At 44.2% G+C, this 14,257-nt stretch overlaps 1 protein-coding gene across 3 annotated transcripts in view; it reads left to right on the forward strand.

Annotated features, from left to right (window-relative positions):
* The window catches only part of SKAP2 (src kinase associated phosphoprotein 2), a 485,390-nt gene that overhangs the window by 326,673 nt on the left and 144,460 nt on the right, over positions 1 to 14,257 (forward strand). For all 3 annotated transcript variants that reach the window (XM_075315339.1, XM_075315337.1, XM_075315338.1), the window contains exon 11: positions 12,717 to 12,826. In XM_075315339.1, the coding sequence (XP_075171454.1) occupies positions 12,717 to 12,826 (110 nt within the window). The remainder of the gene's footprint in view (positions 1 to 12,716; positions 12,827 to 14,257) is intronic.

The raw sequence follows: 14,257 nt of genomic DNA on the forward strand, positions 1-14,257 counted from the left end.
GGCCGTGCAAATCACAAATGTTTTTCATGGATATGTGAAGGGGGCCTTATTTACACTATTGTGACCAGTTTTGACTATATTATATTTTAGTATTGCTAATTGGAGACCACCCATTAATATAAGTCAATGCTGAAAATTATTGGATATATGAAATTATTTATAAACCATCATGAAAAACTAGAAAGAAACCAAAAATATTACATATCTGCCAACCTTCACTGAGGCCTTTCCAAGAGGTGTTGTCAGTGCTACGAGTTTTCCCCAAACTGTGCCCCTTTTCATAGCCATGTCCCTCTACAGTCATGGCCAAACGTTTTGAGAATGCTACAAATATTAATTTTTACAAAGTCTACTGCTTAAGTTTTTCTAATGGCAATTTACATACACTCCAGAATGTCATAAAGAGTGATCAGCTTAACAGCAATTACTTGCAAAGTCAATATTGGCTAAGAAAATGAACTTCAACCCCCAAAACACATTTCAACATCATTGCATTCCTGCCTTAAAAGGAGCAGCTAACATTGTTTCAGTGATTGTTACATTAACACAGGTGTGGGTGTTGATGAGGACAGGGCTGGCGATCAATCAGTCATGATTAAGTAAGAATGACACCACTGGACAATTTAAAAGGAGGTTGGTGCTTGGTATCATTGTTTCTCTTCAGTTAACCATGGTTATCTCTAAAGAAACACGTGCAGCCATCATTGCTCTGCACAAAAATGGCCTAACAGGGAAGAGTATCGCAGCTACAAAGATTGCACCTCAGTCAACAATCTATCGCATCATCAAGAACTTCAAGGAGAGAGCTTCCATTGTTGCCAAAAAGGCTCCAGGGCGCCCAAGAAGGACCAGCAAACGCCAGGACCGTATCTTAAAACTGTTTCAGCTGCAGGATCGGACTACCAGCAGTGCCGAGCTAGCTCAGCAATGGCAGCAGGCTGGTGTGAGTGCTTCTGCACGCACTGTGAGGTCGGAGACTCTTTGAGCAAGGCCTGGTTTCAGGGAGGGCAGCAAAGAAGCCACTTCTCTCCAGAAAAAACATCAGGGACCGACTGATATTCTGCAAAAGGTACAGGGAGTGGACTGCTGAGGACTGGGGTAAAGTCATTTTCTCAGATGAATCCCCTTTTTGATTGTTTGGGACATCTGGAAAACAGCTCATTAGGAGAAGAAGAGGTGAGCGCTATGCCAACTGTTAAGCATCCTGAAACGATTCATGTGTGGGGTTGCTTCTCAGCCAAGGGAATTGGCTCACTCACAGTCTTGCCTAAAAACACAGCCACGAATAAAGAATGGTACCAGAATGTCCTCCAAGAGCAACTTCTCCCAACTGTCCAAGAGCAGTTTGGCGCCCAACAATGCCTTTTCCAGCAAGATGGAGCACCTTGCCATAAAGCAAAGGTGATCACTAAATGGCTCATGGAACAAAACATAGAGATTTTGGGTCCATGGCCTGGAAACTCCCCAGATCTTAATCCCATTGAGAACTTGCGGGCAATCATCAAGAGATGGGTGGACAAACAAAAACCAACAAATTCTGGCAAAATGCAAGCATTGTTTATGCAAGAATGGACAGCTATCAGTCAGGATTTGGTCCAGAAGTTGATTGAGAGCATGCCAGGGAGAATTGCAGAGGTCCTGAAGAAGAAGGGTCAACACTGCAAATATTGACTTGCTGCATTAACTCATTCTGTCAATATAACCCTTTTGGTACTCATAATATGATTGCAATTATATTTCTGTATGTGATGTAAACATCAGACAAACACAATTAAAAACCAGAGGGGAACAGATCATGTGAAAATATAATTTTGGTGTCATTCTCAAAACTTTTGGCCATGACTGTACACCTCTTGTGGATGATGCGTCGTATGTCATCTAAACAGGCCCTCAATCTCACTCCACTGCAGGCATACATCACTCTCACCTGCTGGGGGCAGAGCAAAGTTCTGAAATGGCCTTTAAACACAGGGGCTCAATTTAATGATGGGTCATCCCCACGTGACACACAAGAAATCTCTGGATGAATTGCTTTCCAAGAGGTTTCAGTAGTGTCTTGGAGATTTGTCAACTTTCCTGGGTCTTAGGAAGGTTTGTCTATTTCCAGGAGCATTCTGGATGTACTGGGAAAAGTGGCAAATATCCAAAAAATAAATCAGTACCAAAATTAGTGTATTACCTTGATCATGCAGGGTTGTTCTTAATAAATGGGTACAATTGTAAAGTGCTTGCAAAAACTAGCAACTTTGCAATTTACCTCTTATTAAAAAATCTGCTCCATTTTCAAGAACAAAGAGATTCTTAATTCTCAAAGTCTAAACCATGGACGGTCTGAACCAGGGACCTGCGCTTGCAAGCTGTTTGCTACTCAGCTTGCAAGTGCTGCTCTGAAGCAGCCTGGGTCAATGGATTAGCAGCAAGTTAACGACCCAGTGCTTCTTCCATGCTGTAGTGGTATAGCTGCCTATGACTGTAGCATCAGAGAGTCAGCATCTCAGGCCAAACTACAATTTTCAGGAATGCACCATCCCCGGCTAGCAGGAAGGCAGTAGGCCAGGAATCACTGCACTCCTGAACATAGGCACTTGAGATGACCCTTTTAGAGTGATTGCTTGTAAAAGCTGGAAATGCTGTAAAAAAATCACTGTCCTTTCAACAACTGCACATTAGTGATGAGCGAGTACCAAAAAGCTCGGGTGCTCGAGGCTCGGGCCGAGCATCCCAAGATACTCGTGTACTCGGCCCGAGCACCGAGCCCAATGTTATCCTATGGGAGACCCGAGTATTTTTCTGAAATGACCCCCGGCAGCATGTAGAAACCCTAAAAATGTCACAAAAGTCTCACAAGAGTGCTCAAATGACATGGCAACAGCATGGGGAAGACCCCTTGAAGCATTTATCACTCAAAAGTCACAGCTGTGAACAATTTTGTCCAAGTTTTACGCCATTTTTACGGACTCACCAGAAAACCTTCCAAAATGACACCAAAATGAATTTTCATGGCGGAAATGTTAAGGGCACATACCCAATAGTGAGATAGAGCTGGTGTATGTTACTTTTTGAGATTATTACATGAAAGATTTTACGTAAAAACATTGTGTGGCACTCCGATGTCCAAAACGCACGTTTTGTGCTTTTTACTAGCGATGTCGGTCATTTTTTTTTTCATTCTATCTCCCGTCGGTCGGTCTCGCTCTGTCGGTCTCGCTCTGTCTTGTCTGTCCCCCTCTCACAGTCTGTCGGTCAGTCTCCCCCCTCTCTCATACTTACCGTTCCGCGATCACTGCCGCGGCGCTGCACAGCTGTTTACTAAACTCCGGCGGCTTTTCCTCTTTTGAAAAAACCGGCCGCTCATTAATCAATCTCGTATTTCCTGCTTTCCTGCTTTTCGGCGCCTATGATTGGTTGCAGTGAGACATGCCCCCACACTGAGTGACAGCTGTCTCACTGCACCCAATCACAGCAGCCGGTGTGTGTATACTGTGCAGTGAAATAAATAATTAAATAATTAAAAAAACGGAGTGCAGTCCCCCCAATTTTAATACCAGCCAGATAAAGCCATACAGCTGAAGGCTGGTATTTTCAGGATGGGGAGCTCCACGTTATGGGGAGCCCCCCAGCCTAACAATATCAATCAGCAGCCGCCCAGAATTGCCGCATACATTATATGCGACAGTTCTGGGACTGTACCCGGCTCTTCCCGATTTACCCTAGTGCGTTGGCAAATCGGGGTAATAAGGAGTTAATGGCAGCCCATAGCTGCCACTAAATCCTAGATTAATCATGTCAGGCGTCTCCCCGAGAGTCCTTCCATGATTAATCTGTAAATTACAGTTAAAAAACACACACACCCGAAAAATCCTTTATTAGAAATAAAAAACACTAACAAAGTCCCTCATCACCAATTTATTAACCCCGACAAACCCTCCATGTCCGGCGTAATCCCCAGTCCTCCAGCGTCGCATCCAGCTGTGCTGCATGAAGGTGACAGGAGCTGCAGAATACACAGCCGCTCCTGTCAGCTTCACACAGCAACTGAAGACAGCCGCGCGATCAGCTGAGCTGTCACTGAGGTTACCTGGATCCAGCGGTGGATGCAGCGGTGGCCGCGGGTAACCTCAGTGACAGCTCAGCTGATCGCGCTACTCACCGCCGCACCGGTCAGCTCCACGCAGCAACTGAGGTGAGTATCGCGATCAGCTGAGCTGTCACTGAGGTTAATCACGGCCACCGCTGGATCCAGCGGTGGCCGTGAGTTACCTGACTGACAGCAGCTGATCGCGCTACTCACCTCAGTTGCTGTGTGAAGCTGACAGGAGCGGCGGTGTATTCTGCAGCTCCTGTCACCTGCATGCAGCAGAGCTGGACGCGACGCTGGAGGTCCGTGGATTACGCCGGACATGGAGGGCTTTGTCGGGGTTAATAAATTGGTGATGAGGGACTTTGTCATTGTTTTTTATTTCTAATAAAGGATTTTTCGGGTGTGTGTGTTTTTTAACTGTAATTTACAAATTAATCATGGAAGGTATCTCGGGGAGATGCCTGACATGATTAATCTAGGATTTAGTGGCAGCTATGGGCTACCATTAACTCCTGATTACCCCGATTTGCCAACGCACTAGGGTAAATTGGGCAGAGCCGGGTACAGTCCCAGAACTGTCGCATCTAATGTATGCGGCAATTCTGGGCGGCTGCTGACTGATATTGTTAGGCTGGGGGCTCCCCATAACGTGGGGCTCCCCATACTGAGAATACCAGCCTTCAGCTGTATGGCTTTATCTGGCTGGTATTAAAATTGGGGGGACCGCACGCCGTTTTTTTTTATTATTTATTTATTTTACTGCACAGTATAGACACGCCCACCGGCTGCTGTGATTGGGTGCAGTGAGACACCTGTCACTCAGCGTGGGGGCGTGTCTCACTGCAACCAATCATAGGCGCCTGTGGGCGGGGAAAGCAGGGAATATGAGATGGCTGTTTGCAGAGCACAGTGCGCCCGCCGGTATAAAGGCTCGGTCACGTTGTGCGGGCCGGCCAATCACTGCAATTCCACAACTAACAGGGCTGTGGCATTGCAGTGGTCTGCAAGCCAATCCCTGCATGAGGTCTGGCTCTCAAAAGAGCGCCAACATGCAGGGATGAAGACCACGAGTACAGCACGAGTATCGCGAAATTACTCGGTACCCGCCGAGTAGCCCGAGTACAGTGATACTCGTGCGAGTACCGAGTAGTGACAAGTATACTCGCTCATCACTACTGCACATGAATCAATAGTATAAGAAACTTTGTAATATATCTTAGAGATATCTGCTTCATTCTCTTCTAAGCTACTTTCCCCCCTACCACCATACAACCTACCTGTTGGACTTCATCTCCACAATGAAAAACAGCTTGGTCACAGCAAGGCGGACTGCCAGCACAGGGTAATGTCAGGACATATCTCAGATTATACTGCATTGGTAGGTGTGAGTGTGAGGATACAGCAACCGAGTGAGAGCAAGGAAAGGTAATGCTGATGCAGTGAGTGATTAGCTTATCCCAGAGCTGGATTCACAGTTACACTGCTCAGCATTTCCGTGTAATGCCTTCCATGCTGCTGCCAATTCTGAATATTTGCTAAACATAGACAGAGACATCAGAGCAGCCAGTCTCCTCTCACTAGTTGAAAGACAAGTGAAAACTGAAAATATAGATCACAGTGTTGTAAACCGGAGGAAAAATGCAGGACATAAGTCATATAAAGGCAAGAAATAGTGTTTTTTCTCCTGTACTCAAACAATGGAAGGAAGAAAAGGGTTAAACTCCTGCACCACCAAACCAGTCTACATGATGTAGATAAAATATGATTTATTGGTCAATGCGTTTCAAAGCCCTCAGAGGCTTCTTCATCAGGACAATCATCCATGTTATGATTGTCCTGATGAAGAAGCCTCTGAGGGGTTTGAAACACGTTGACCAATTAATCATATTTTATGTACATCATCTGGACTGGTTTGGCGGCGCAGGAGTTTAACCCTTTTCTTCCTAGCATTGTTTGTATCTCCACGTGGGTTCTGCAGCGGCCTTCATGCATTTTATAGTGGTTGTGACCTGCACAACTACACAAGGTGAGCCTCTCTGAGTTATTTTTCCTTTAATTTTAATTGGATAAGACCCTATTTTGCGCGATTTCTCTTTCCAGCTCCTATTTACTATTATTCTCCTGTACTCACACACAGTGAATTCTGAAACGTTCTTAAATAATAAGTATGCTTTAAGATAAAAAAAAACATTAGTCACCAGTTTGAACTCCTACCTTTAAGGCCTTCTTCACACATCCATGCAAAACACAAACCTTTTTCACAGTCCGTGGATAGGTGTGGGTGTGTGTGTGGTGTGTCTGTGTGTGTGTGTGTGTGTGTGTGTTCCATGTGCTGTCCCTGTTGTATCCATATGACATCCGGATAGCACACGGACAGCATGAGCTGGTATACTTACCTATCTCCGGCGCTGCTGTTACTTTCAAGTCCACGGTGAATGCAGTGAATATGCATGAGCTTAATGAGCAGGACTCGGAAGTAACAGTATAGTCAGAGACAGTAGTGTTGGAGACACGTAAGTATAAAAATTCTGTTTATTGACCTGCAGAACTGCCATCTGCCGATGTGACCACTACAAAAAAAAAAATCGCTCAACCAGGTGATAATGTCTGTTTGATTGGCTTAAGACTATTATGCTCAGTGAAGGGCTGCAGTGGTCACAAGGACACATGGTACTTGGACAGCTGCAGGGAAGTAAACAGAGATTACCAAAGTAATAATTATTATTATTTTTTACTATAAAGCATTTTTAAAGAATGCTTTTCCTGGATAACACCTATATTATTTGTTTGTTATATCAGAGACTGATACATACTGCACATTCTCTGCTGACTGTACCATACTTTGCCAGAAACTGATCTATTTACTAAGAAAAAAGAATTTTCAGCTGACCTAGGTGGTTGCCTCAGGGTTAGGAGCGGTGCACGGAAGCCTCCAGGTCAGCCAGATCTGGTATAGCAATGAAGCAAGGAAAGGAGAAAAAGGAGTGGCTCCAGCACCAGCAAATATAGAAATATAAATCTTTATTCCATATTCTTTAAAAAGACAACATTAATGTCATTTCAAATCTGTTCCCCTATGATTAAGGGCGTTTCTTGTTTTTATTTATTTTTCATCCGAAACGCGTACGTTTTTTTCATATTCCTGATGCTGTTTTTCTTTAATTTAATGTTGTCTTTTTAAATATGTATGGAATAAAGATTTATATTTTTATATTTGCTGGTGCTGGAGCCACTCCTTTTTCTCCTTTCCTTGATCTATTTACTGTATATAGAAAATACTATACAATAACCTTCTACCAGTAATTCCCAACCGTGTCACATCAGTGGGGGATGGGCAACTTGGATCTCCACCGACATTTTCACTGGTGAAATGGCCTTGGTCCATGTCATCACAATGAAAGCTACAAACTCTCATCATTAGCGAGACGCTCCCTATCCAGAAGATATTACACGGCTTCTCCTGCAGTTGGGGATATAACAGAAATTAATTACCCACAAGGTGTAACGCATTTTTGCAAGATCATGAAATTCCTTTTCTTCTATTAAGGATCTGTCGAGCTTGTCAGTGACTTATCGTTAGAAGTAATTCTAGAGTAAGTTGCATGTTTTCTTTGACATTGTGCAATTAGCAATTTATTGGTGCCATTCTCTCACGTGGAGGAAGTCTGAGGATTTATCGCTAAGTGTTCCACTTTCTCTATGAGCGCTCAGTTATCAATACCGCTTATTTTGTAAAGCTGTCTATAAAGTGTTTTTCGCATACTAAGTTACTTCAGCGTAATTTATTCCTGATCTATGCATTATGCACACAACTTGCTAATGATATGCAAATGTGGGTATAAAGTGCTATGGAATCCACCGGGCCCGCTGTTTAAAGATCTTATAACAACCTTAGATTGGCGGTAAAGTCTCAACTGTGTTTATGCTTCCATCAAAATCAAATGATGCAATTTACATGCAGATTGCCATTGTCAAACACATGGTATCTTGTCAAAATATTTGGCAGGAGGATTTGTTGTTTTTTTTTTTCTTTCTAATTAACAATTCGCCTACTTTTAAATTTAACTCTTTAGATTTTACACCAACCCCTTCATGACCATTCGATTTTCTGGTTTTGTGCCTTATTTATTTCTTTTATTGCTATTATTTATTCTTTCTCATTTAAAAAAAAAAAAAAAAAAACAACATGTTTTATTCTTCTGTCCCATCAAAAATTGAAAGGTTTAAATGCTGTTAGAGAAAAGCTGGGCCACCGGTGGGGTTTTAAGGATCTTTTGGTATACTTTATATATGAATCTATTTAATTACTAGCAGTTTTTTATTTCATTTTTGGGTGAAGGACAGCTACCAGAAAGCAGCAATTCCTTTTTTTATCCCCTTTTTGTATGTATTAATGAATTTCATATTTTGATAAATCGGACCTTTAGAAACACGACAATACCAAATTTGTTTATTTTTTTACCTTTAAACTATTATTTTTTGTATTTTTTAATAATGCTTGGTTTTTTATATCACCATATGGGACATGAATTGGTGATTTTTTTTTTGTCACTTGTACTATACTGTATACTGCAGCACCATACTATTGCAATATATGGTAAAAATGGAATTCTCCTATGAAGCCCCTCCACAGTCTTCACAGGAGTAAGAAACAGGCAATGATGTTAAGGGCCGGTATGAGACAAAGTGTGGCCCTGGGCAAACATTTAAAGGGCTAACATATTGCACCATCAAACACAAATATTTAGGCTGATTTTACATGCACAGAGTACAGGCCGTTAAACAATCCCAATCGACAATATTGAAGTCGTTCAGTGCTTATTTCCCGGCCTCTTTACACAGCCTGAGGAGGAATGATGGGCTCAGAACGATGACTAGCAGATCAAGCTGCCCCCATACATATCAGGGCGATGTGCTGCTGAAAGACATTGATTTTTTTTTCAATCACCCAATGAATGAGCAGCATTTTGCTTGTTCATTGGGCGATTGCTGACACATTTACACCTATGAACTCTCGTCTACACTGCTGGGATTTATAAATGTTGATGCTACATACACACACAGTACATGACACAGTTTTTGTAAATTTGCTTAAAGACTCTATGTTTATACACGTCATACACACATGTATACACAAAGCACACAGGGCCAATGTATGTGACACAAGTGTCGCGGGCGGAGGAGGGGACGCTGCGCTCTCCCACTGCTCGGGTCCGGCTGCCGCTGCGGCTGCGGCCTGCTGCTGCTCAGTGGCTCGAGCGATGGGCCGGATCCCGGGGACTCGAGCGGCGCTCCTCGCCCATGAGTGAAAGGGGTTTGGTTTTTGGGATAGTTTATTGTCCGTGACGCCACCCACGGTTGTGGTGATGGTGTGGACACCACCGCTGCTCTGTCTGGGGATCCCGGGAGCGATGGTATGGAGCAGCTAGATGTTGGTTTGCCCCTCCGTGGGTAGGGGTTTTGGTGGTCCCGGGGCCCGATGATGGGGAGGTCAGGATGTTGGACAGGCGGGTTATGGGGCCTGTGGAGGTGCAGGGACGCAGGGGTAGCGCTGTGCCGCACGGCACGGAGGTACTCACTCAGCCCAAGGAAGACGACACAGTTCACGGTAAACAAACGGCTGGTCGGACGGGTCCCTCGGATGGCTACGGTGCTGATGTTCCCTGCAGTTAGCGGTGACGGTCACTTCCCTGCACCTAAGTACGGTTCTTTGGTAGCGATGGATTCCCACCGGTAACCCGCTCCCCAGCTTGGATATGAGCCGGGGGAGCCCCTCTCTTGCCCGCAGGCGATGGCCCTGGGAAACTGGTGCCTTGGCGGTGGCGGTGTCTCCCCTTCACGGTCGGACTGTTGCCTTCAATCGGGACTTGGTTGTTGGGAGACCCAAAGGTCCCCTTCACTGACGGATTTGCCAAATTATGGCGACTCCTAGCCTTGCCGGGATCCGAACTGGCTTCTCTTTGTATACCGCTCCGGTACCGCCGGGCTACCACCCGTCCACGGTCCTTTCGGCAACCTCCGATCAGCCTCTCCTGCAGACAGTCACTGCCGTCTGCCAACCTTGCTGTCTCAGTCCGGGGCACACACCCGGACCAACTTCAAGCTTTCAACTGTCACTTTTCTTCTCTCTACTCTCACTGTCCTCCTTCTCCTTCCTCTCACTTTCAACTCTCCAACTACTCTCCACTCCTGCTCAGCTCCTCTCCAAAACTGAACTGCCTGGTTTTCCCGCCTCCAGAGCTGTGACCTCCTCGGTGGGCGGAGCCAACCGCCTGGCCCACCCCCTGGTGTGGACATCAGCCCCTGGAGGAAGGCAACAAGGATTTGTGTTTTGACCTTGGTGTTCCTGCAGGGAATGTGGGGTGTGTGGTGGTGTTGTGACCTGTGACCCCTGGCTTGCCCAGGGCGTCACACAAGCTCTGTATGTTACACACACATATATATACATTGCATATTACACACACACGTATACACACAATACATATTACACACATGCAATGCATGATACACACTGGTGGATGAACCGCCCACGCTATCATGAAGAGATGAATCAGGAAGGTCCCAATATATGATTTATTCAATGCATTTCTGAAACAGTGCAATTTTCCTGATGACGGAGCCTGGCTCTGAAACACGTTGAATAGATAACATATTGAGACCTTCCTGATTCATCTCTTCATGATAGCGTCGGCGGTTCATTCACCATCTTCATTTTATAGCTTTATACCTGGGTCTTCAGCGGCTGTTTTATCTATATCATTTCAGTTGATTGTGGCTTTCACAACTTTATCTGCTCCCTGACTAAGGGGTGCTTCACATACAGCGAGCTCGCTGCCGAGATCGCTGCTGAGTCACGCTTTTTGTGACGCAGCAGTGACCTCATTAGCGATCTCGCTGTGTGTGACACTGAGCAGCGATCTGGCCCCTGCTGCGAGATCGCTGCTCGTTACACACAGCCCTGGTTCGTTTTCTTCAAAGCCGCTCTCCCGCTGTGACACACAGATCGCTGTGTGTGACAGCGAGAGAGCGACAAATGAAGCGAGCAGGGAGCAGGAGCCGGCGTCTGACAGCTGAGGTAAGCTTGTAACCAAGATAAACATCGGGTAACCAAGGTGGTTACCCGATATTTACCTTAGTTACCAGCCTCCGCAGCTCTCACGCTGCCTGTGCTGCCGGCTCCGGCTCTCTGCACATGTAGCTGCTGTACACATCGGGTTAATTAACCCGATGTGTATAGCAGCTAGGAGAGCAAGGAGCCAGCGCTAAGCAGTGTGCGCGGCTCCTTGCTCTCTGCACATGTAGCTGCATTACACATCGGGTTAATTAACCCGATGTGTACAGCAGCTAGGAGAGCAAGGAGCCAGCGCTCAGTGTGCGCGGCTCCCTGCTCTCTGCACACAGCGCTGGTAACTAATGTAAACATCGGGTAACCATACCCGATGTTTACCTTAGTTACCAGTCTCCGCAGCTTCCAGTCGGCGGCTCCGTGCAAGCGCAGCGTCGCTTGCACGTCGCTGCTGGCTGGGGGCTGTTCAGTGGTCGCTGGTGAGATCTGCCTGTTTGACAGCTCACCAGCGACCATGTAGCGATGCAGCAGCGATCCTGACCAGGTCAGATCGCTGGTCGGATCGCTGCTGCGTCGCTAAGTGTGAAGGTACCCTAATCCACCTTACTCCTTGCTACTCCACCACTTCTCCCTTATGCAAATCCTGTCACTGGCTTCCAATTCCTCACTGCATCCAATTTAAACAACTAACACTGACCTACAAATCTGTCCATAATATGTCTCCTCCATATATCTCCAAACTAATCTCCCGATACACTCCAACACGTAATCTCAGGTGCTCCCAAGATCTCCTTCTCTCCTCCACACATCCATTCCTCATTCAGCCACCTCCAAGAATTTTCCGGAGTATCCCTTGTCCTCTGGAATTCGTTGTGTCAACACGTCAAATTATCTGCTACACTTAGAAGCTTCAAATGGATCTTGAAGACCTATCTGTTCAAGCATGCCTACAGTCTCCATTGACCCCACCGCCTCACCACTGCCGGACTTGCCACCTCACCACAACCAGAGCTGCCAACGCACCACCGGTGGACCTGCCGCCTCACCACCACCCCCCATTGTATCCTCCCATTATGCTATAGAATGAAAGCACGCAAGAACAGGGCCCTCTACCGTCTGTACCAGTCTGTCTATTGTAACTTGTATATGTATTTGTATGTAACCCCTTCTCATGTATAGTACTATGAAATCAATGGTGCTCTATAAATAAATAATAATAATAATAATTATTATTATTTGGTTCCTCTGTGTATCAATCCTCACCATCTCTCAGTTAACACTCTATTGCGCTTTGTTCTTTCCTGTTTTTAGATTCCCTAAATGCACCCTTCCCTTTTACTTGGTTGCACAATCTTTGGCAACAATGACAGCCTCCAAGAATTTGCTCTTACCACCTGTGAGCTTTTGGCACCTCTCTGGTAGTTTCTTCCGCTGCAATTCTCTCAATCTCTTGAAAGTTTGCAGGGTTTCCAATTGCAGTGTTCAGATCCGATTCACTATGAATAGGGATACAATTCTGATAATATTGTAGCATTCAAAGTTTATCATATGGTTTGTTTGTTTATACAGGAAAAGAGTCAGACTATGCAAATTTCTATAAAGGCTTATGGGACTGCACAGGGGATCACCCAGATGAACTGTCATTCAAACACGGTGATGTTATATATATCCTCAGCCGGGTAAGTTTCACAAGTTGCACTTCTGTGTTGAGAACCAGATTTTTTGGCAGAATCCATAAAAATATTCTTGGCACTTCCAGTAGTACTGTATATAATACCCCAAATTATATCTCTCATACAAACTGTCCTTACACTTACAATAATAAATTACACTGTCATTATTATACAATCACATTTAAAAACATTATTTAATAACAGGAATCAACTTAAAAGCTTGTTTATACATGTAAGGCGTTGGCTAGGATTCAGCGAAGAGCCATTATAATGGACGATAATTATAGGATGCCCTCCATCGCCTACTGATTATACATTATTATTTTTATCTTGCCTTTCAAAGTAGATGATTTTGATTAGGAATTATTTCCACAAGAGAAGTCAGCTAAGATCATTGTACTACACACAGTTCCTATCCCCAGGAAGCCTCTGTTATGTTCACATGTTTATAATACTTACAGCATATTTTATTGTGACTTTGCAGTTTAAGCTGATGTTATATATTGCATATTAACCCCTTTATACACAAGCATTTTTAATTTTTGCCTTTTTCAATTTTTCCTCTCCTTCATCCAAGAACCATGTTTTTTTTTTCTCTATCGGCATAGCTGTACGAGGTCTTGTTTTTTTGTTCTGGGATGAGTTGTATTTAAAGAGGACCAACCACCAGGACTTTCATATATAGACTAAAGCCAGTGCTATACTGGCACTATCATTCTGATTCTATACATACCTTTAGTTGTGGGATCGGATGTATACTTTCTAAAATATAGGCAAGTAAAGTTTGTGAAATGCATTGTTATTTGATGATAGGTGCTACAGAATATCTAATAGGTGGGTGGTGTTTTGCTAGTTATTCCCACCCCTATCTGCCTGCCTGTACTTCCTCCCCATCTCTGTTATTATAGAGAAAGGAAGGAGGAAGGGCAGGGGTGGAAATATGTGGGTCAGATTTTGCTAGTTATTCCCACCCTTGTCTGCCTGCCTGTTGTTGCTCCCCCTGTCTCTGTTATTATAAATTTACTTGCCCGTATTTCAGAAAGTATACATCCGATCTCACAACTAAAGATGTATATAGAATCAGCATGATAGTGCTAGTATAGCACTGGCTTTAATTTATATATGAAAATCCTGGTGGGTGGTCCTCTTTAATGCCACCATTCATTTTACTGTAGAGTGTGATTAAAAAAGAATTCTAAGTGGGGTGAAATGATGAAAGAAATGCAATTTTGCTATAATTTTTAAGGTTTTCTTTTTATGGTGTTCATTACATGGTAAAAATTATGTGGTGACATGATTATCTAGGTCAGTACAATTACAATGATACCAAATATTAATAATAATAATAATAATAATAATAAGTGGTGACAAAAAATTCAGAAGTTTGTAAAAAAAAAAAATTGTTCTGGTCTTCATTATCCAAAACGGGTAAAGCTT

This window comes from Anomaloglossus baeobatrachus, chromosome 6 (assembly GCF_048569485.1).
Source record: "Anomaloglossus baeobatrachus isolate aAnoBae1 chromosome 6, aAnoBae1.hap1, whole genome shotgun sequence".
Classification (NCBI taxonomy): Eukaryota; Metazoa; Chordata; class Amphibia; order Anura; family Aromobatidae; genus Anomaloglossus; species Anomaloglossus baeobatrachus.